The 23,126-nt window shown below is 38.7% G+C and overlaps 1 protein-coding gene across 1 annotated transcript in view; it reads left to right on the top strand.

Moving 5' to 3' along the window:
- Positions 1–20,170, top strand: part of LOC111650151 (uncharacterized) — a 69,544-nt gene extending 49,374 nt beyond the window's left edge. Inside the window, exons 37-66 of the mRNA XM_087172242.1 lie at positions 572–679; positions 830–883; positions 985–1,038; positions 1,541–1,594; positions 1,824–1,931; positions 3,090–3,143; positions 3,303–3,410; positions 3,955–4,008; positions 4,303–4,356; positions 5,082–5,135; positions 5,222–5,275; positions 6,833–6,940; positions 7,102–7,155; positions 7,261–7,314; positions 7,500–7,553; positions 8,194–8,247; positions 8,687–8,740; positions 8,833–8,886; positions 9,109–9,162; positions 10,057–10,110; positions 13,310–13,363; positions 13,473–13,526; positions 14,183–14,200; positions 14,436–14,489; positions 15,084–15,146; positions 15,401–15,566; positions 15,915–16,024; positions 17,070–17,150; positions 17,675–17,857; positions 18,786–20,170. Coding sequence (XP_087028368.1) covers positions 572–679; positions 830–883; positions 985–1,038; positions 1,541–1,594; positions 1,824–1,931; positions 3,090–3,143; positions 3,303–3,410; positions 3,955–4,008; positions 4,303–4,356; positions 5,082–5,135; positions 5,222–5,275; positions 6,833–6,940; positions 7,102–7,155; positions 7,261–7,314; positions 7,500–7,553; positions 8,194–8,247; positions 8,687–8,740; positions 8,833–8,886; positions 9,109–9,162; positions 10,057–10,110; positions 13,310–13,363; positions 13,473–13,526; positions 14,183–14,200; positions 14,436–14,489; positions 15,084–15,146; positions 15,401–15,566; positions 15,915–16,024; positions 17,070–17,150; positions 17,675–17,857; positions 18,786–18,935 — 2,229 coding nt within the window. The 3' untranslated portion in view covers positions 18,936–20,170. The remainder of the gene's footprint in view (positions 1–571; positions 680–829; positions 884–984; positions 1,039–1,540; positions 1,595–1,823; positions 1,932–3,089; positions 3,144–3,302; positions 3,411–3,954; positions 4,009–4,302; positions 4,357–5,081; positions 5,136–5,221; positions 5,276–6,832; positions 6,941–7,101; positions 7,156–7,260; positions 7,315–7,499; positions 7,554–8,193; positions 8,248–8,686; positions 8,741–8,832; positions 8,887–9,108; positions 9,163–10,056; positions 10,111–13,309; positions 13,364–13,472; positions 13,527–14,182; positions 14,201–14,435; positions 14,490–15,083; positions 15,147–15,400; positions 15,567–15,914; positions 16,025–17,069; positions 17,151–17,674; positions 17,858–18,785) is intronic.
- Positions 20,171–23,126: the final 2,956 nt, after the last annotated feature.

Here is a 23,126-nt window from a genome sequence, read left to right as displayed (position 1 = left end):
CAATCATGAATAAGGTCAAATTTAACAGAATGGCATCATTTTTATTGTGGAAGAATTCACTCCATCATTAAACTCAGTGCACTGCTCTGAAATTGAATGAAAGAAGGTGATGTCATTGATTTTCTATCAGTGAGGTCCCTACAACACATGCTGACAATTGCTGTTCATTGATTATCACAGTCAATGAACTAATCATCGCAAAAATTAGGAAACTGTCAGCCATCTGTACTTGTTGATGTGCACCACTGATTCATAAAAACAGAACAGCATGTGTATGTATTTGTTGTGCATGTGTGCTGACTTGGATCTCTGATGCGTCTGTAGCTGATGTGAGTCACAGCTGACTGAATGTTATTAATAAACTTTACAACAATGACAGGCTAAAACAACAACAGATACAAATTTGCAACAGATGACAGAGGTTTCACTGGGTGATTCTTGAACTTGTTCTCAGCAGACTCAAAAATGTCTTTCAAACATTGTTACATTAAAATTGCAGATTAGATTATTGTGATATTCTTTTGACACAAAGGTTTGAATATTGATCTAACAGCTGTTCTGTGATATTTAGGGCCCTCCAGGTGTTCCAGGTGCCGATGGGGCAATTGGAAAACCCGGACCCAGGGGAAGTATAGGGCCCCCAGGATCTCAGGGGCCACAGGGGCCAGCAGGAATCCCAGTGAGTGGGTACCTACCATCGACTGCTGTTTTTCTTTATGTCGCTTGTCATCTGGAAATAAACAACCCGCTGAAGCTAAACATCTGTCACATTCTAAAAACTAAACACATAAAAAAGTTGTTTAACAGCATGTTTGTTGGATCTCCTCAGGGCCCACAGGGTGCTGATGGGTTATTAGGAGCAGCAGGGGAAAGAGGACCTAAGGTAAACAACAGTACATATAAGAGTTATGTAATATGAGTGTTTTATTATGATATTTATGTCTGTATAAATGTATGTTTTATGTGTGATACTATAATCTCCAGGGCTTACCTGGTTCACCTGGTGATGCTGGCCACACAGGACAAGATGGACAACAGGTCGGTAAAGTTTCATAATGAAGCAAAGAAAGCTATTTTTTCATTTATCTAACTTCAAAATCTTTTTTTTTTTTTTTTCTAGTGCTCCATTAAAAAGATAAATTAAGATAAACCTGTGATCTATCGCCATCTAATCCTGTCCAAACAAGCATCATAAGTAATAAAGAGTTTAACATTTTGTGGCCTGCAATGAGCTGCTTCTCAAACATAAGCCATGCATGTGATCAATAAAATCTTAAATCCACTCTGGATTTTACATGCAGCTCTTCTGGAGAAGCTTCGTCTATATTTCTGTTGAATTTTGAGAGAAAAGTGACACTGACAACAGAGAAATGAGAGTAAATATGATGACTGTAAAGTCCCTGTCACCTTTACACAGTTAGATGCCGTAACATGATGGTTTTTGGATCAACATCACCAGTTTTTGCATCTAAATTTACTTGTGTACTAGTACCACAGAAAACTTTTCATTGACAGTTGATGATTGTTTTGATCTCCCCAGGGTCTCCCTGGCCAAACGGGAATCGAAGGGCCACCTGGACAGAAAGGAGACCAGGTCAGTGACTCCAGCTGCACCAGTCCTGAGTGTTTGCATCACTGTTTGCACACACCACAAGCAACTTAAAAAAAAAATTTAAAAAACAGTTGTACAAAGTGCAACTGTTTCATGCAACATGAAGTCAAGCAGACTTTGTTTAATGTTGAGGAACAGTCGGCAGCCTCATAAAGCCAGCTGTGTACTCTCACAGAAAAACCTGTGTCAATAAAGTTGTCGTGCTTGACAGGGGGACATAGGGTCCTGCGGGAAACCTGGTCCTCCAGGGCTCCCAGGAGATAGAGGACTTGAGGGCCCAAAAGGGCTACAGGGACCACCTGGACCAGCGGGTAAAGAGGTAGGTGCAGTTACATTTGTTACAGCTGTTTACGCAAAGATCATCTTCACTGTGAATGATTACAGATGTTGACACACATGTTGAGCTGCTGTCTCATAAATGACAGAGCAGCTTCACAGGAGGTGATTTTCCAATTCAGTGAAGAATTTATGGACCTCATCAGATCACCATCAGCTCCACCATGTTTACTTTATAACGTCACACAAACAAAATGTGTGATGGTGATCAGATGTGTTTGTTTGTGTTTTGTTTATTGGTAGAATTAGATTGTTATCAGCTTATAATGTCTAAAAGATTTCAGGTGCTCTGTCAAAGAGGTATAAGAACACTTTGAAAAGCATTAAACCACTGTTACAGATAGTAAGCTGTGAACTTACATTTTTCTGATGATGCATTGGTGGCAGTGCTTAACTCGAGTTGCTCCTCTTGTCAGATGGTGATTATATAACAAATCATCTTATCAGATTATGTAACAAAAAACTATGCTTCTGGCTTACAATATGTACTGATTATCTTGTCGTGTTGTCAAGTGGCAAAGCTTGTAGTGTGTGTGCTAAAGTGCTCATTTTTCAGTTCCTTGTTGAATGTAAAAGGCTGTCTTGAAAAACAGTAAAATGTGGTGCACGCCTAAAGGCCGAACCTTGGATTAAGGATAAAAACAAACAAAAAAACCCCCATGACAATTAAAAGCAAAAGGACCCAAACACCAAGATGTGGCAATGTACAGGAACAAAGTAGATCAAATGGAGCTTCAGTTGGCGCTAAAGTACGGTGTACGCTAACGACTGCTCACTGAAACTCTTCTTGTTGAAACGTTTCCTTGGAATAATGATATCCAGTCCTTACCAATACTTTGTATCATGAAGTGTTTATTTTTCTTGTGTCCGTAATCTGAAATGTCCTGGACTTCCAACAAGATTCGTAAAACAAGTTAAACAAAAAGCAGCCACGAAGTTGTCATAGAACAGTCAGAAACTGTTTGCCCCTTCACAAGGAGCAACACCTGTGTTTACTGCCTTGTGGCTTAAATTTTCTGCGGACAGCCTCGACCTTACCATACACTTCCTAGTGCTCGGAGGAATATCACACAAATCAAATAAATGGCTCCTACAAAGACAACTACGCATCTCTGGACTTCTGTTAACTCCTTTTCTGCAGGGCGATTTCGGGCATCCTGGTGAAGCTGGAGATCCTGGTCCCAAAGGGGAGAAGGTAAACATTACTACTACTTTACTTTGGTTTGTTGAAGGTGAAAGGATAAGTTAAAGTTCACCCTGTTCACATCTCTGATTACAAGCAAGATGATTGTGTTAGTTTGACTCTCTGGGTGATGTTTGCAGTTTCTGATCAGACTGTGGTTCCTGTCCACAGGGTGAGGTGGGACCTCTAGGTTTGTCTGGTCGAGCAGGCCCCTGGGGAGCCCTCGGAGAAAATGGAGAAAGGGGTCCAAAGGGAGAGAAGGGCCACATTGGACTAATGGTCAGCATTTTCACTCCTCACATATGTGTGGCAATTGTGTGTTTAGTATTTTTGCCACATTTTAATGAAACGCAGACATGCTCCAAACTTCTCAAAAATTTTGGATTTTGGAGGCTGTGTGCAACAGAGACAGTAAGGAAGTTGGAAAGACTTGAGAGACAGATCGACACTTGTGGTATTTATCCTTTAAAAGTTTTGATTGTATAATATGTCTATAAGAGATGCATAATCAAGAACTATTTAATGTTTTATAGCCTTAATAGAAAGATCACAAATGTGTTTTCTCTCTGTTGTGACCATTTAAAACCCCTCAAGTCCGAATAGTCATGATAGACAGCAGGAATTTTAAGAATTTATAGAATAGAAATAGAGAAATAGAGAGAAATAGAGTTCCTGTAGGCTTCTGGAGTTCCCCTATAATAAAATGCGGAGGAAAAACTGTCCAAGATGTCACTTAATTATCAGTATAAATAGAATATGAAACTGACCAATCAGACTGATCCATAGAAACTGTTCCTGATGTCACATTCATTTTCTTGAACAGGGTGAACCAGGGTTGATGGGTGAAGTGGGACCTGTAGGTCTGGTGGGGATAAAGGTGAGTTTGTTACAGGATGTGTTGATGATGTCGATGACGTGCTGCCTTCAAATGAACCTTTACTGAACAGTTCACAGCTGTGATTGACATTTATTGATCCATCTAATTTTTTCTTCCTGTCTCCACACATTAAATTAGATTAGATTATATTAACTTTATTTATCCCACAACTGGGAAATTCATTTACCACAGCAGAAAAATAAACAACTATAGAATAAACATCTATGGAAATATACACATGTTCAAACACATCTGTTTTTAGTTTTGTCTGTGGTGTGTTTGTGCTCATTCTAGGGAATCTCGGGCCCTCGTGGACCTCTGGGGCCAAATGGACCTCAAGGACATAAGGTAAAAAAAAAAAAGATTCCGTAACAAGCTGCTACCATACACTCATAATTCTTAATTACTGTTTAATTAAGTAAATCAAAACAAAACAATGATTTTGACAAAAATTATACTTGATATTTTATAATTGCTTTTATTGATATTGAACTGATGGTATTTCTGGTAACAAGAACGACTCATCATCACAATCACAATTTTTTAAATACTTGATTTAAAATTTTCAGTTTTACAGTAATACAGTATGTTGAAAAGACATGAAGTAACATGAATAGATGAATTGGGTTAAACAATGCACCCGTGCGTGCAGCCAGGCAGGTCAGAACCCCTTTGGATGTTGGGTAAAATGACAGTTTCTTCTTTCAAATCTATCCTGCGTATTGTTACAGCCACAGTTTAAAAGAAATGTTTTCCATGTTGTCCAGGTTTCCATGTTATTCTGTTATTGTAACCTACTCTACATCAGTGCATGTTTCAGTCTTGTGTAAAGTAAAACAAGGCAGTATCTTAGGGTTTACCCTCACAGGAGTAACTCAACTAAACATAAAAGTGCTTGTCCTCAATAATCACCTCATTGAGAGGACCCCAGCCCTGCTAGGCACATACTGTATTTTCTAATACATCCTCTTTTTTTCTACACAAGCATCACCCTCAGTTCTTTGCTTGTCAGTCAGTTACATTAGAAGAAATGTCAAAGGAGCAAAATTAAAGATTTTCATTCATCTCTCCAGGGAGATTCTGGGCTCTCAGGAATTACTGGACCTCCCGGGTCAGGAGGCCCTCAGGTAAACTCCATTTAACATTTTATGCAACACTGTATAAAGCATGCGTGTGGAAAATCCATTTGGCTCTGTCTTTGTCTTGTTCATAGGGAATAAGTGGAGCACATGGCATCAGAGGAGACACAGGGAGGCTGGGACCACCTGTAAGTGTCCTTGAGTATCAGGAAATTATTCACTTTTTTTGATTTATTTGCCATATACTCAAATCAGTATTACATCTGCTGCACTAAAGTTATTCTCACAGCTCACATTTGACTGGGTTGTAGCTAATGGAGTCAGTATTACTAAAAGCATGAGTTTCCTTTTGTTCTGTTACAGCAAACATTATAAATTAAGTATTCATGGGAGGATTACACCTTCAAGTGATTAAAAGAGAAAGTGAGATATTTAGAGTGGTATTGAAGTTTTAATGGTCATTACAGTGGTGCAGTACTGCTGAATGAATTCACAAGGCATGTTGAGTTTAGACTACATCAACTGGTCTTTTCATCTGCTAACATCTGAAGCCCTGATAATGAAACAAAGTTATCGCAGCATTGAGATAAATATTAGGAAGTGTATCGGGTAGATCAAGGGTGGGTTTTAGCCTCATTAGCATCATGGCTCTAGATAATTGAATGCCAGTCTGTTGGTCGGTCCACCACTGTGGTCCAAACTGAAATGTCTCAAGAAATATTGGATGCATGACCATAAACTTTGGTGCAAACATTTTTCCATTTAGTGCCACCGTTAGGCCAAAATTTCAGTTTGTTCATTACTTTTGTTCATAAACAAATACATGCAAAGCTAATTATATTCCTCTAAGCTGTACTTTGTGTTTAGTGGTCATTAGCAATGTTAGCATGCTAACATGTTAAACTAAGATGTTGAACATGGTGGACATTGTACCTGCATAACATCAGCATGTTAGCATTGTTGCTGTGAACATGTTAGCATGCTGACATTAGCATTTAACTCAAGGCAGAGCTGTGTCTATACAGATAACCAACAGCTGAGGAACTGCAAGTAATTTAAAAATGTTGTCTTTGCATAGTTGAAGTTTGAAGTGGTACAGTATATCTGTTGTCAGCATTATTTTGCATAAAACTGTTCAAGATTTAGTTGCTGTTTAATCAAGTCACCAAGCATCCCATCCAAAAAGCGGATTTTCATTTAATTAAATATAAGTAAAATCAGTTTTTAAAGGAACTATTGTTTAGGTTTACTGATACAAAGCCAACATTAGCATTAACAGCTGTTTACTTACCAGTCTAGAGGAAACATTGCAATTTCAGCATCAAACATAATTTTTTACCTGCCAAGAGCTGTCTCCAGTGGTGGAAAGCAACGCCAATGTTAAACTTTGCTGCTTTTATTCATATTACTTCTTTTTTTCAACTAAAGTTTGCATGCTAACCGGCTAGCTCCAGCCAGGCTGGCGAGTCTCGTAACTTTCCGTTAGGAGTCACTTTAGTGTCCAGTCTGCCCTGAAGAAGTAACTCTGCTCAGAGGTCGTGTTATAACCTCTTGTATTGTAAATGCAACGATGGCTGAGGCTCTTGGCAGGACTGGTAAGTAAATAGCCGTTAATGCTAATGCTGTAGCAATGGCAAACAAATTGCTCCTTTACGCCCAAATGAAAACAAAACAAAAAAACATAATAACTTGTCAAGGTGATTGTGTTGTATTGAAAGTGCATTCTTATGACGTTTGCACGACAGGGTCCAGTAGGACAAGTTGGACCTCAGGGAGATCAGGGAACTAAAGGGGAACCGGGGCCACAGGGACTGAAGGGAGAGCCAGGAGCTCCAGGCCCATCAGGGGAACAGGTACCTACTGTATGACAGTTATAAATAAACATGACAACAATATGACCTCAGTGCAGTTCTACATGAGAGTGTGCCTTCTTGAAGAATACATCAATTGAAAACAATGTAGAGCTGTGTGCAAATATCCATAAATCTGCCTCAATAATATTGATTACCTGCAGGGTGAGGATGGTGTGCCAGGAATCCAAGGTCCTCCAGCTCTCCCAGGGTTTGAGGTACAACATCAGCTCTTTGTCTGATTGTCTGAATAACTGCTGAAGACTGCTTTTTTCTTAGCTACTATAACATTGGTATTTGTGCTTCTTCCATTTCTTTTTCAGGGGCCTTCCGGAGAGATGGGACCCCAGGGTCCCCCAGGGCCAACAGGCACTCCTGTAAGTATACAGATGTGCATAGCACAGATGATGAAATTACATTTTTGGATTCAGCAGCTGATCTATTATACTAGTTGTTTGGTAGTGATTGATTATTGAGAATTAACCAAAACAGTGTTGTTTGTAATGTTTGTCTGAAAGTTATGTTATCAGCAAAATGAGAAAAAGCTATTATTGCTGTGCAGGGAGTGCAAGGAAGATCAGGACCTGAGGGGAAACAAGGCATGAAAGGGGAGAAGGTAAGGTGTTTCTGCTCTGATTCCAGCCATGATGCTAGGCCAAGCTAACTGGCTGATGGCTATAGCTTCATATTTATTTCCAAGCAAATAAGCATATTTCGAAAACATGTTATTAAAGGCTGCCCCCACCTCCTACATGCATTTGAAATTTAACCAAAGTACAATGAGAGGTTAGGCTAGCTTGGTACCATCCCCAGTTGATTTGCTAACACTATGAAGAATAAAACGGGGTGCTGAACCAACCCTACACTAATCTTGCATGTAAATGGTTTTTTTGGCCATTTATGTCAGACTATGTGAAAATCTTGAGCATCAAACAAACTATAACTGTTACAGTAGTTTTAAATTTCCCTACCAGAAAAGGGAATTTAATTGTTCACTAAACAGTCTACATGAATACGTTTACAGCTCAAAAAATGGTTTGTCTTTAATTACTTTTTTAAGTACTGACACTTCTTATCTAAATTATTTCCTCTCGTGTTTTGAGAAGGAAATGTTTTTCAATTTTTGTTCTATTGATTTGATTACAGATTTTGCCACACACAAATTACACTGCAGGAGCTAAACATCTCCTTTTGCATTTGGAATTGGTCCATGGTGATGCTAAAGATGCTGATGAGTTTTTGTTTTACCCCAACAGGGAGACGATGGCAAGAATGGAGCACCAGGGAAGACGGGACATGTTGGCAGGAGGGTAAGAGCTTTTTGCGGGTGCAATGCAGTTTTAAGTAATGTAAGTCAGTGTAGCAGGAAATCCACAGTCGTAATGAATCGTCATTGTCTCTGTTGGTAATTCTAATGCTATAACTTTTTATAACTCTGGAGAAGAGTCTTTGTTTAGTGTTGAAAACAGGAATTTTCATGTACAGTATATGCAGTGGCACGTATACATGGGATAATAGAGGAAAGTGGCCAGAAACAGCCATTCTGACAGTCACTGCATGAACTGATTCATACATAAGATATTAGGTTGTTTCGTGTGTCTGTGTGTGTGTGTGTGTGTGTGTGTGTGTGTGTGTGTGTGTGTGTGTGTGTGTGTGTGTGTGTGTGTGTGCGTGCTTGCGTGCATGTGCATGTGTGTTTCCTCTTGCTTTTGATTGCCTCATTGAAAAACATGACAAACTCGTCCTCAGGGGAAACGAGGGAAGGCTGGAGTCAGGGGGACCAGAGGAGACGGAGGACCAAAGGTGGGATATATGGAAATAGAACTTCAGGCTTTGTGTACACCCAATTTAATTATGATGTATGAGCCAACAGTAGATTGTGTTTTGTTGTTCAGGGCGAAAAGGGAGACATAGGACTGGGAGGACTCCCTGGGTGGCCCGGTCTCATCGTAAGTCAATTTATTTGCTCATTTAAAATCAGTTCATCTGTTTTTATGTCATAGCTGAACATATCGACACATTAGCACTGAGATTGTCTGTTCAGCAATCTGTCCCGTTCAGTGATTTGGAAAGAAGACATCGCAAGTAATAAATTCCACAATTAAAGAGCATTTTATCAGACAGTGAATTGATATGTACTTGATATATGTATTTATTTTTTTGTCACCAAGGGAATCCCTGGGTTGCGTGGAGAGCTGGGGGATCAAGGTGAAAAAGGAAAAGAGGTAAGCAAGAATAAATAAACCTGACACAGAATCAGTGAAAGGTTTCCACTCAGGACCAAACCCAGCTGGATCCCACAGGATTCAGTTTGCTAAAAAAAAGGCTTGGTTTATTTAGTTTTTGCTAAAATAATAATTGATTATCTTAGATTCAGTAAAACACAGTGTTTTGTATTGCTCCCTTTTATATAGTATACTGTGCCTCTGAAAGAGACATTAGCTTCAAATAAAAATGTAGTGTACCTTTTCTCTTTAAAGGTAACTAGAAATGAAAATGAAGAACCATTTGAATTTTATTAAAGTTTCCAATAAGCACTGAGTAATTTTGTGTAATACATAACATGCATACATCAGGAAACTCAAAATAAAATTAATGAGAACCAACAAAATATATTCAAATATAGTTACAGTATATATATACACACACATATGTATATGCATACACATGTACACATACATATATATATATATATATACCCCCTCCACACACGCACACACATAAAATTATAAAATCAATTTTAGGTGTCATATGAGAAGCTCATTACAGGTTGAATCTTTTTCTGTCAGGGGGATATGTGAGGTTTTTGTAAAAGCAACTCAGGGCTCATAACCAATGAATGAAATAGGCGAATCCAGTGGTAAATTCTCCACTTTGCGAGAGTGACTCTGTGATAACTAAATGTGAAGTTTTAATGTTGCCTGATTGTCATAGCAACGTGCAAGGAGGGATTACAAGTGTTAATAAGCAGAAATAAAAAATGCTGTTAAAACTGAGCTGTTGTTGTGCTTCAGCTCATAAAATGTGTTTTCCCACTGGGTTTAGTTTGGGTTCTGCAGATCAGAATAGTTTGTTCTTTTTTTATTGTGGAGATTAAACTGCACTGTCTGTGCCCTCAGGGTGAGAAAGGAGACATGGGACTGCCAGGACCACCTGGAGGTGATGGCATGAAGGTAGGAGTTCTCAAGGTGTAGTGTGTTAATAAGGAGATAAACATAATGTCTGCAAGCAAATAATAATAGTTCAGGTGGTAACTTTGTCTGTGGGTGTGATCAATAAGTAGCAGGTAATGTTCATTAATTCTTTCCTAATAATTACAGTCAAGAAGGAACGAATATTCCTAAATATGCTGTTAAGCGATGTATGCATGCTGTCTAAAAAGTTTTTCACATATGTAAGAATTGTGAATAGATACTGTATGTTTATGTTTTCAGTTAACCAGGTCCTTAGATTTAAAATAGCAATATTTTTGATGGATATCAATACAAGTTTGGCAATTAGAAAATTATTCTGACTTTTTTGCAGTTAAAGCATCAGTAAAATAACTAATTCATAATGTGTTTGTCATATTAAAGCAGTAAATAGTAATAATGACTATGTAGAGATACTGAACATATTTCAATCATGATGTCAGCCTTATTAAACTATATACTAGTTATACGTACATCATACTGAAGAATCAGAAAAAACCTTGTCCATCCCTTTGTCCATTACATAGTGATTGTAAATTTGTCTTTGACACGGTTCACTCAGTCTACAGACCAACAACTTGTCATATTGGTGGTGAAATTACTCCTTCATTCACTCCCTTTATATTAGACGCTGAACAGTTTACTTTATAGTGAGCTGTAAATTTCAGATAATTATTGATTAATTTAATTATTGGAATTTTTGGGGCTCACAATTCAGACACTAAAACAAAATGCAGAGGGGAATTATGGAGCATTATAGTAAATGATCTTCCCATGAGAGAGGAGTTGGGTTGAGTTTTAAAAGGGGTGTGAAGGGTCTTGGGTGACGAGGGTTGTTTTTGGCATCTCACTGACTGGGTGAAAAGATGTTACAGTGGGGACTGGGTGGTGCCCGTTATTTAACTTGTATGGCCGATGATCAGAAAATGTTTTTATTTGTTTAAGAAAGAGAAAGTTGTACATGTTTTTTGGGGTCTTTTACAGAGTCACTGTGCTGGGATGAGAACAGGACCATTAAACACTAAATGTTGTGAACTGTCCACATGATTTATCTACTGTTGTCCAGCACACTGCAAAAATGGTCACTTATTTATTTATAGCCATTAATTTATGGCTACTGTCATTTTGAATCTGGCAGCATCTTGCAAAACTCAAGAAGACGTTTATTAACTAAAAGAATATATTTGAATTAAATCGTTGCTTGGATGTGTATTGCTCTTATGACTATTTCTTGAATTGTCATGTGAGTTACTGACTTGACTTGGGCCTCATGTAAGAACCAGTCATACGAACAGATTCGTTCTTATGTGGTAGGTACAAGCATAGAAGATAGAAGAGAATTTGTGGCACTCACCAATTTTCTCATACTGAGAATTTTTTCTTAGATACCAACAAAATTCATGATTAGTCCAGACTTGTTGTGCAAGTCATGAATAAATAATCTGCCTTTCTTCATAGGGCAAAAACATTTATTTTATCTACATGTATATATATTTTATTTATGAAATTTTACCTTTTTACAACACACACGCAACAAAAACAAATAGACTTAACAGAGTGGAACAGAATAAAACAGAGAACCTGCCAGCTCATAGAGGAACTGCTCATATGCATGTCAGTCTGTACAATAATTGAAATCTCCACAAGTAGATTGAGAGTCAGAGTCCATGGATCCAATACCATGTGAGGATGAGGAAGAGGTCCACGGCACAGGCCAGAAAGCCAAAATGCTGGCAGATCAGAGCCCAGAGCAGTACAGTACAGTTCAATGTGATTAGTTCCCAGGTCGCTCCTTCGTAATATGCTCAATAAAGGGTGGGCACTTGACATAGTACACTAGATTTCTTCCAGGTATAGACAGGGATCCATGTCGTTTTGTTATTTTTAAAGCAAGGAGGGGAAACTGATTTCATCTCTTTTAGTCTAAGCCTTTTTGCTATGACCTTACTGAGCCTGAGGGCTTGTTGTGATGCAGGAGGAAGAGTCAAAAGAGTAGTTGGAGTAACCAAATATCACCAACAGACAGTCAGGGATTAACTGTCTGCTGTATATGTCGCTGTGCAATTGAAAAATGTCATCCTAAAAACTCTTGAGCTTGGGACATGACCAGAAAAGATTACCGCATCCCGTCACTTGACTTACATTTATCACAGATTGCAGAGAAAGATGGAAAGTTCTGGTGATGGATGACTTTAAACTGAAAAAGCTGAAGTCCAGCACTGATAGAACATGCTTTGATCCCATCCAACCCTTTCACCCATAACTCATCCAAAATCTCCTCATCAGTATCCTTAATCCATACGTCTTTAATGTGGATAGGAAGGTTGCTCGAGAAAAAAAGGCCAACAAACTGAGATTAAATGTTTGGAGGTAGTGATTCTAGTCGTAAGGTCATAGAAGTTGTGTTCTTTGGGCATCATATCAACGTAAAGTATAGTGTATAGTACCCAAACAGCTTGGGTCTGTGTATTTTGGTTGAAGCAGTTTGGAGAGCGTGGAGAAAGGACGAAAAGACAGAAAACTCAAATCCACACAAGCGCTGGGGCTTCCACAATACTCATCGTTTATTAACTTACTACACTTCAACCATACTATGCCTGGTTGGACGGCTCTCTCTTATCATACATGAAGAAAACAGAAATCACGTGTACGCTGAATGTTTCTCTTGAGTTGAGGTGCAAAAAGAAATTAAGAACTCATTAACAGGCATCCACTCTTATCAAGGTGTGCTGCTCAACTAACTAAAGGAAAATAAAAGCGCAGTCTGATGATGCTGCTCCTCTCGTATCTAGGCAACACAGCATGTCTTGAAGGCACATTTCACAATTTCATCTGTTACAACTGCCAATAGTGAGCAGGAGGGAAGTCAACGATTGTTGCTAGAGATCCTTGATGGTAGACCGACCCTTATCAGACCAATGTGAAAAAACAACTGCCATCAAGCCTGGTTTAAAAGAGGGGTTCTGATAAATAGGAGCATAAATGGACAATTCTGAGAGACCAGACAAAGGGCTTAACGATATTGTCTTAAAGAAAGAGGACATAAGAAAAATTGGTATGTTTTAAAAAAGATGAATAAATTTAGGGAGTAAGTAATGAAGTAAGAGAATTTTAGGGCAAGAAGAGGAAACTGTGCTTGCATTGTGTCATTCTTCCTGTGATGGTTTTTTTTTTTTTTCAGGGAATTCGTGGTCCTGATGGGTTGCCAGGTCCAGTGGGCCTAAAGGGAGAGCAGGTACACAGTATAAACTTTGTCAAGTTAGTTTTGTATTTAGAAGCTTGACTTTTTGAGGAGGTGTAAAAATGTTTTGATGATCTCCACTTCTCTTTCTCTCTCTCTGAAGGGGAGTATTGGTTTTCCAGGGTCGAGGGGTACACCAGGGATGCCAGGACTGCCCGTACGTTTGCGATTTACTCCTTTTACAAATTTGTGCAGCACATTTTGTTTATTTAACATTATTATTGTAGCCACCTGCCATATCCCTCTTTTCCTTTGTTTGTAACCAGTATTTTGCTTTTCATTTTGGTTTCATACTCTTGTTACTTTCTTTAATGGAAAGAACTTTGCCGCTGTGAAAATCCTTTTGGATACACAAAGTTTATTTAGGCAATACTTTTTTTTACTTATTTCTTTCTTTCTCCGGGATATTCAGTATTTTAGATTCAAGCAGATCATCTGTCACTCATACTTTTCTTCCAGATCGTGTCCGCAAAATGGAAATACCAGGGTAGTGGAACGTGTGATGGAAATGTTATTGTTTTATAATAAACCCAGTCATTCCTGTAAAGTAGTAACTGCTATCTATCAGCCAAATAATCAGCTGCCAGTCTGTTGAGTCATTCACAGTTCAGCAGCAAATTATGACTATGTTCAACCCACTGTGTCCTGGGGGGGAAAAATCCATTGACTTGGGTTATAAAATGTGTGAAGCCGTGGCTGATGGGTTCGTAATGCAGTAGATAAAAGGACTCGGAAGCTTTGTTGATAAATGCGTGTCACAGTGAGAAATCATGCTAATGCCCTTTTCTTCTCCTGTTCTCTCCTCTGTTGCAGGGTTTGTTTGGATTAAAGGTATGAAATCCTGAACTCTAGCTCTCTTGTCCTTACACTTCTGCTCAACTCACCGTTATCTGGTTCATGTTGATAGCACATATATTCATGAAGCTGTCACACTGTGGAGTCGGTGTTAGTATGTAATGGGATTGTGCTGGAGTCTTTATTTTCATATCAGTTTATTTTATGGTGTGGCATCGCCATGCAGGACAGTGCAGAATCGTATGCTCATCTCATATTCTCCTCCCTGCAGGGTTTGAAAGGATACCAAGGTTTGCCCGGTCTGCCTGGCAGGAGGGGCCTCCCGGTGAGCTTACACCAGAGTTAGACAACACAGGATAAAACACTTGAAAAATCATATTCTCTTATTACTTACAATACACTAGATACAGTACATTCAGAATGTATACATTATTCTAAGATATCTGCAAATGCCTAGAGATGATTCAGTTGAATATGAGATTAGCACAGTCATCTTTTATGTGTCTGACAGGTTGCTTAGATTATAACTTGACTGGCTTTTAGCCAACATTAGCTTAACGTAGCGGAAATAAGCAAAAACAAAAAAGAAAAGGTTGTTTGTCTATCACTTGGGCCATTGTTTTATTATTACATGCACTAATATATAGCTGAACACTACAAAACTGTCAAAGTATGAATGTTTTCTTAAAGTCAATGCCTGATCACTCACTTGCTTTATGAATTTAAGATTTTTAAGACAAAATAAAATCATTAAATTAATAAATGTGTTTTTTTCAGTTTACAGCTTTTTTCCTTAAGAACCATATAAAATACAGTTTTCTATAATGGATAATATTTTTCTAAATCGGAATCTATATTAGTACATACAGTATTTTTAATATATTTCTCATCTCACTTGTGGATCAACCTTGTGTTTTAGGGTCCACCTGGCGTTCCTGGACCTCCAGGAGAGTCGCTGAACATGACTTTGACTCAGCTCAAGGCAAGTTATTCATATCTTTAGTGTCCAATTAAAATATTTTGGTTAATGTGGGATTACAATTACAAAAGCATTTATCATACGAGCATATGCAGTATGTCAAATTACAAGACTTACATTGTTATGTTATACTGAGTATTACACAGTTTTAACTAAAAACATCAGGAATAAGTAAAACATTCTCGCTAGAGTATAAATAAATCTTTTGTGTATAGGTGTTTGCCCTTTAAGTCATTTAATTGTCCTTCCATGTCCAGGACCTGATGTACGTGTCCGATAAGCCCAACTATCCCCTGATCCAGACTCTGCTGGATTCTCTGCAGCAGGAGCTTCGGCTGCTGGTGGATCCTCCCGATGGCAGCAAGGAGTATCCTGCCACCACCTGTCTGGAGCTCGGGCTCTGTCACCCTGAATACAGCAGTGGTCAGTCACAGACACTAATCCACACTTAAATTGTCTATTTTGGAAATCACTGAGTTAGTGTAGTTGAAGTTCTGTTTCTCTCTGTTGCTTGTGTGCATCATCGTAACAAGCTGTTACTGTCGTAAGTGTGTCATTATTATGATTCTCATCACATCACATCGGTGGACTAGTTAGAGCAGCAGAAATAAATGTTTTCACACTGCAATTTTTTACACTTTACAACGTTAATCTTTCCTTAGTAGAGTCCAGTACATTGGAGTGGATGCTCAGGTCTTCCTGTCATTGTGAAGTACAGTACTTTGACGCATATGCATATGTCACTGAGCTCTCACTGACCTTTCTCTGCAGGAATGTATTACATTGACCCCAACCAGGGCAGCCCAGCTGATGCTCTGCTGGCCTACTGCAGCTTCTCTTCCACATCAAAAAAAACCTGCCTCCATCCTCGAGACTCTCAGGTATAAAGACATCACCGGATGAGGGTTGCAGGAAATTTCACCTCTGGATCAATGACATGCCCGAAGCATGCATCGAAGAACATTTATTCACATTAAAGAACAAGCAGCAACACAGTATTAAATCTTGTAAACATACCGTACATGGAGTCCATAGGAGTAGAAGTAAATAGAGTATAACATCCATAGTTAGTGAAACAGTACATTAGCAATTAGATTTAGATTGTTGTATGAATGCTGGCAACACACTGGCTAGCTTGATTAGCCGTAAGCTGATCACAGAAAAACGAATTTAACGTCTCAAAATTACTAACGACGGTTACAAAACAGCTATAATTAATGGAGTATTTACAGAAAATGGTTGGACAAGGGCTTTCAGAGGGTAGATAAAAGATTCTAGCTAGTGTTTGTTTGACTACTGCTTTGGAAATGTGCCAGTAAATTGAGCTTGAAAGGTTCATTCCTCACCAGCAGTTTAATCAAAGAAAACATGGACCTTGAGACATAATTAGTTAAAATGTACAAATGAATGTTGAACTGAAACTAAATGCTGGTGGCTGGATACATGTAATACTGTATTAAAGGCAGGAACAAAGGTGGAATGTACATATAATACACAAAACAATTACTAGAGGTCTAAATTATGACCTTTATTGTTCACCTTAGATTTAAGTTTTAAGGTGACTATTACTACTAATTGACAATTTGCTGCATTACTCTTTAAAAATTCTTTGAAAACAGACTGCAGTCTGTATGAAAACACAAAACACACATTCACCTGTCATCCTTTCCGCTCCAATGCAGTCAATACTACATAAAACACTGACTCACTCAAGCAAAGATAATATGAATTGTTCATGCGTAGTGCGAAGCGGATGCATCTGTTACTAATGCAGCCAATTTACTTCAGATTTATGCTTTAGCTGCATGCTAATCCAGGGTTCATCAGCTGCTGTCTGAGCATCACTGATGTTCACAAATCACTTACGTGAGCGCAGGACTTGCATTCAGATTTGAAAATGTGTGTCCTTTTTGTCTCTGCTCGCAGCTGCCCATAAAAGCTTGGATGGAAGAATTTTTGGAGGAAGAATCCTTTGAGTGGCTCAGCAGGCTGGAGCAGGGGTTTCAGGTGGGTCGGTCCCTCTGGATGCAACTACAGAAATAAACATTCATTAAAACTGTCTTCTGTGATGTTACTGGACATTTGGGAGTAGAAATCCACAACAAACAGAAAAACACTGACACAAACATATATGGCCAGTGTGTTAGCAAGTATTCACACATCCAGCAGGAGTAGACCTCATTAGCATCATTTTTCTTTGGTGTTTGTTTCCACCTGATGAAATTATGATTCTCTCCTTTCTGCTCTGGTTTTGTCTCCACCAACTTCTGAGAAAAAAAATCAGGTTTTTTGGCTGCTACATGCTCCACTTTGTAGCTTTTTCATCACTGTAGGAAACACATCAGTAACTTTCTACAGTAATGTTTCTAGTATTGTTTTCTGTCATTCATATAATGTCATTTTGTTCATTTTCCATTCAGTTAGTCTTTGTTTTTACCTGTTAATATTGATTGTTAACATTATTGATCTGTAACCATGAACCATCCTTGATAGTATATTACTATTACTATTACTATTATTCTTCTCCTCAGTTTTACTATCCAGGTGCTAATGTGGTCCAGATGCGTTTTCTGAGGTTACACAGTAGCACTGCCGTCCAGAAGGTGACCTTCTCCTGCCATCCAGGACACAGACTGGGCCAGACAGACAGAGACATCAAGTTCCTCACTGACACAAGGAAGCAGAGTTACCTTGGGGAACTTAAAGACTGTGTGGTAAAAAAAAATCTCTAAACTTCCTTTTGTTGCCCTACTCTTCAAAGCCTTGAGGACGCACTAGTCATGCAACTGATATAAAATCTCTTTTACATGACAAGAGGAGTATTGATCATGTATTAACTGACAGCCATGAGCCTCCTCCTCTGACTTGCTCAGAAACTATCTGGGTCACAGAAGCTTTTGACAGAACCTCTCCACGTTAAGATATGTTGTGGAGAATATTTCAACAAAAAAATATCATAAATAAGTTACATAGTATAGCTTTAAGTCAAAATATATAATGATATGTCAGATAGGAAAGGAAACAAAGTTACTGCAAAGACATTATTAGAACAGTTCGTCATAATTGTTATTAGCTTGTTATTGTTAGCAGTAGTGTGTTAGTTGCTACTATGAAAATTGGATTGAGGAACTTTAGAGGAGAGCGCTTTGCAATACTTGCCACATTCACACATTCATACATCACAGCCATACACTGATGGAATCGCCATCAGGGGCAGTTTGGGGTTCAGTATCTTGTCCAAGGACACTTCGACACACGGACTGGAAGAGTCGGGGATCGAACCACTGACCTTCTGATTAGTGAATGACCCGCTCTTCCTCCTGAGCCACTGCCACCCCAGACATCATATTTATGGAAAGTTAGTCCTGGATGTATCTTTCGGCATTCCTGGAAATATACAAGAAGAGTTATGTTATAAATAGGAGTGAAAGTGTCATCTTAGGTATTTTTCATGTTTTCTAACATTATATAGACTAAACAATGAATAAGCAATCAACAGCTCATGGAAATAATCATTAGTTATAACCCTAATTGATAGAAAATATAGGATAAAATATGCTGAACTGTTACCGTCACATAAAACCCTGGTAATGATTCAAAGCAGTTACATGTAAAACATGTATTCTGTTTCCTGTGTGTCAGCCTGGAGAGGAGATGGTTTCTGGACCTCGAGAGACTGTGTTCGAGTTTGAGGACCTCCAGCTGCTTCCTCTGAGAGACTTGGCACTAATGGGAGGTGGAAACATCACATACCAGTTTGGCTTCACTGTCGGACCTGTGTGTTTTAGCTAGAGGTGCTTGAAAGCTGTGCCGTCCCAGAGGACTCAACGGTCCAGGATACAAACCTTTGTTCAAAACATGGACACTAAGAGGACACCTGGAACACATCATCCCATTTCTGAGGACGTCACTTGCTTTTCCTGTTGTATTTGGGGATTTCATCTCTCAAGTTGAGTGACTCCATATTAATGAATTTGAGAGGGCACAGGGGCCCCCAGCCTTTTCTTTCACGGAGAAGTCAATTTTGTTTACAGAGACATTTATCTTGTATTGAATAATTTAAAAATGTATGTTTTTTATCCTTTTATAGACAATGTTTTTTTCTATGTTTGATTTTTGTTATGTATTCAGGGCCTCTGTTATAGTCTGCCCATTGTGTTTATAAAAGTCAGACTGTCCCAGCTGACTTCTTAACAATGTGTTCTGCATGTGGACGCAGCTACTGTCGTCCAATTGGCCGTATGTGACCAGGCCAGTAAATTCTCTCACTGTACATCCACTACTTCAGTACTGCAAGTGAACTCAGAGGTGTCACTCTTCTCAAGGTGTTGATCCAGTTTTATTTCAAAGACCAACATTTATTTAATTCCAAATACAATAAAAGGGACCAGTCATGTTATCTTAGATACTTGATGCTGTCTCTTGTCAACAGCAAGACCAAATTTCCTCATTTTGTTAAAATACGAAACGGCGTTTACTGTTTTTAGTTTCATGTTTTTTCACATCTCAGGTATAATACTTTCATGGGCACTGAAGCTGTTGCTACAGTATGTTGGTCAGCTTTGTAGTTTAGCTTTAAAATAAGACTTAAAGGAGCTGTTTGTAAGTTTTGCCATTACTACAAAGCCAACGTTAGCGTTTACTTACCAGTCTAGAAGAAACGTTGCAAGTTTCAAACTGTATTCCTTTATTCACCAAGAGTCTCCGACAGTGGAAAGCAACTCTCTTTTTCTTTTCTTCAACTGACGTTAGCATGCCAACCAGCTAGCCCCAGTCTGGCCAGACTGTCTCATCACTTCCCGATAGTGAGTCACTGTAGCGTCCAGCCTGCCTTGAAGAAGTAGCGTTGTTCGGAGGACGTATTATAACCTCTTATCTTGTAAACACAACGTTGGCTGAAGCTCTTGGCAACACTGGTAGTAAACGGCTCTTAATACAAATAGCAACTTTAACGTGTTAAGACTAGAAATGTTAAAGGATAAATCCATGAGAAGACCAAAACCAACAATAAACTGATTCACCATCAAGTCTGGTTTGTGTAGACAAAGTCTGATATAACTTATTCCTCTGTACCATAGAGCTCCATTTTTCTCCAGAAACTATTAAAAAACACAGCAGTGACTTACACTGTTGCACTGAGTGACACGTTCCTTCATAACAATGAAGATACACAACAGTTTATTTTGACTCTTTGTCCCACATACACTGTCCTGGTACTGGAAATAGTCACCAAGTGTGTTTTAATGTGCTGCTGAAAGCCATCATCAGCAAAGGCACTACTTAGTTCTGTTTGCTAAAACTACAGTGCGCAGTTGTTTAAGGACATCACTGAGACCATTAAAAATGAAACCATACAATTTTAGCTGTTTTTAAATATTTAAATTTTCAGGAGGAAGAAATGGGCTTGGGAAACAGTGCTCCTGGCAGGGTAGGGAGGTCAGAAGGTATTCAGAGATGGAAAAGCACATTGTTGGTTTTGGTCTTTTCATGGGATTTTTACAATAGAAAAACAATTCAACGCCAGCCTTATCCCTTTAAACAACATCATTAGCTTTAAACAACATTGCAATAAGCATCATCTTTGTACAATAGCCACAGGCTGCATCACCCAATCACAAACAAGGTAAAATGACAGGAACACCTGAGATGATTAGACACTCAACAAGATCAATGGGCACACCTCATTGGAAGAAGAAATCAAACCTGGATTAAAAGGTATTAAAAGTGTAGCTTTGCAACAGGTGTACATTACATTATTTACTATTTTAACAATAGAAATGTTAGATTCAAGTGTGCTAAGGACATTATCTTTTTTTTGTTAGCCTCATGTAAACCAATACACCTATATCCTCACAGAACAATACTGTAATTTCTTTCACTGTACTGTAAAGATTATGCATCAGTTCAGCAAGTGCAAAAGTAGTAGCCCAACCCCGCAGAGCTTCTTTGGCCCCTAGTGGAAAAACAAGTGCCTATTACCACCCACTTAGCATCGAGTAATTGCTGTCGGTCTGAATTTCTGCTTCATTCAATCTGAGAAGAGCTTGGGTCCAGAGAAAAGAAGCAATTCTTGTAGCTTCTCAGCAGAATCAGGATTTGGTCCTGGAGCAATGGTCAGCAGTGACTGATGAGTAGTACAGTGTACAGTCTGCAGGGAGCGGAGGATACAGTTGAGTAAGATCTCAGGGAGTTTGTGGTGAGAGCATAGTCCACTAGCCTGGCCAAAACAGCAGCTCTGAAGCTGGGAAAACACCAAAGCTTCATTTTCTTGCTTTTACTAAATTGCCTCCAAGGTTCCACAAGGTTGAGGCATGCCACAGCTATCAAACAGAAATGTACTTAGCCTTCATGTCAACTTAATGTCAATTAGATTCAAGTTTGGCCACAGGTCTGCAGATTCTGGCCAAGGGGTTATTTTTTAAATGTTTATTATTTGTATTTAGATTTGTCATATCATCAATCCACATGATTGCCTTAGCTGGCTGAGACTGATCATTGTAACTTTACTTGTTTTGTACAAATTGTCATTTTAAAAAAAATATGAAATGACATGCTGGACATCTGTTGTTTGATCCCTGCATCAGCTCATTCAAAGAATTGTGTCAGCTGAATAAAAAAAAAAACATAACCAAATGTCGACTCTTGCTTTTGGTAATTCGAAAAAAAATACATCTTGGAATGATGATGGCACTGCATTAAGAGTCAAATGTCTGTATCAAACTTCATGGCAATCCATACTATAGTAAAGCCACTTGGCTACAAGGTGATATTACCCAAGAATTTGTTTGTTTTTTCTTTTAATGTCTGAAGCAATATTTTGTAAGCTACGTTGTGTCAGACTGATAGAACTGTTCAGCTGCAGGCTCATCCACTGTTGAACAGAAAGCTCAAATTTCTTGGGATTTTTATATTTTCACATCTAGGAAGAATTTTCAAGCTACGTATGTATGTCAGATAATAAATAACATACATTTATATTAAAATTAATTCATAGCAGCAGATCTTGAGGTATTATATAGGTGCTTATCCAATATATGGGTTACCACATATATGACAAAAGGAAAGGGTTACACCTAACAAGTTTGTTATCTCAAGATATTTCCACTGTGTGTTGCTCTTGGATTTCCATTTAGCTGCCATCTCTCTGAACTGGGTGACAGACCATTCATCTGTTGCAGAACCTGCAATTATAACACAAGCCATTTGTCAGGTTCTGCTTCAAGTTTAGCTTTAAAAAAGCAAAGGTTTTAAGAAAAGAAAAAAGAAAAAACATTCAATATAATGATAAAAGTAATTTAAATTATGGAGAACTAGAGTGGCACTTAGTAGGGAGCTTGCTTCCGCCAAGGCCAGACAATCCTAGACAAGATTAGATTATTATCTGGATCTGAACCAAATTGAAGAAAGTCATAGATCTCAACACCATTAATCCGTCTCATTTTTACATCAAGTCCTATCTTGCAATGTTAAGGAAATTGATTATAAAAAAGTCTTTGATCCACCCATTTAACCAGATCGGCAACATTTCATTCGTTGTTCCCTGACCTATGCCCCATGCCTCCAGCAAATTTGGTGCAAATCAGTCCAGTACTTTTTGCGTAATCCTGCTGACAGAAAACAGACATGGGTGAAAACATCTGCCTCCTTGGCAGAGGTAATAATGTGAGGAACCATACTGGTAACTGGCAACTAGTGGAGGTAAACTCAGCTACACTTATGCAGCGGTACAACTATCGGTCAAGAGGCAGGATCTTACATTGGTTCTTGTAGCTGATTCAACTGCCTCCTCCTATGCCTGTGGCTGCAGAGAACATAGCACAGTTGGCTGCCCAGACACAGCTGTACCCAAAGCCTCCAGCTGCAGGACTTATTTTTGTCGACTTTCAATTAATTTCTCTTCAATAGTTCCCAGGACTGCACCATCCTCCACACATTTGTGCTTGCTCTCTCCAAGAATCAAACTACCTCCTCTGCGCCAACTTG

The sequence above is a fragment of the Seriola lalandi genome, unplaced genomic scaffold, assembly GCF_002814215.2.
Source record: "Seriola lalandi dorsalis isolate HSWRI2012SDOR001 ecotype SW California unplaced genomic scaffold, Sedor1 jcf7180002052129, whole genome shotgun sequence".
In the NCBI taxonomy this organism is placed as follows: domain Eukaryota; kingdom Metazoa; phylum Chordata; class Actinopteri; order Carangiformes; family Carangidae; genus Seriola; species Seriola lalandi.
The sequence above is the reverse complement of the archived record's forward strand: the minus strand, read 5'-3'. Positions and strand labels throughout refer to the sequence as shown.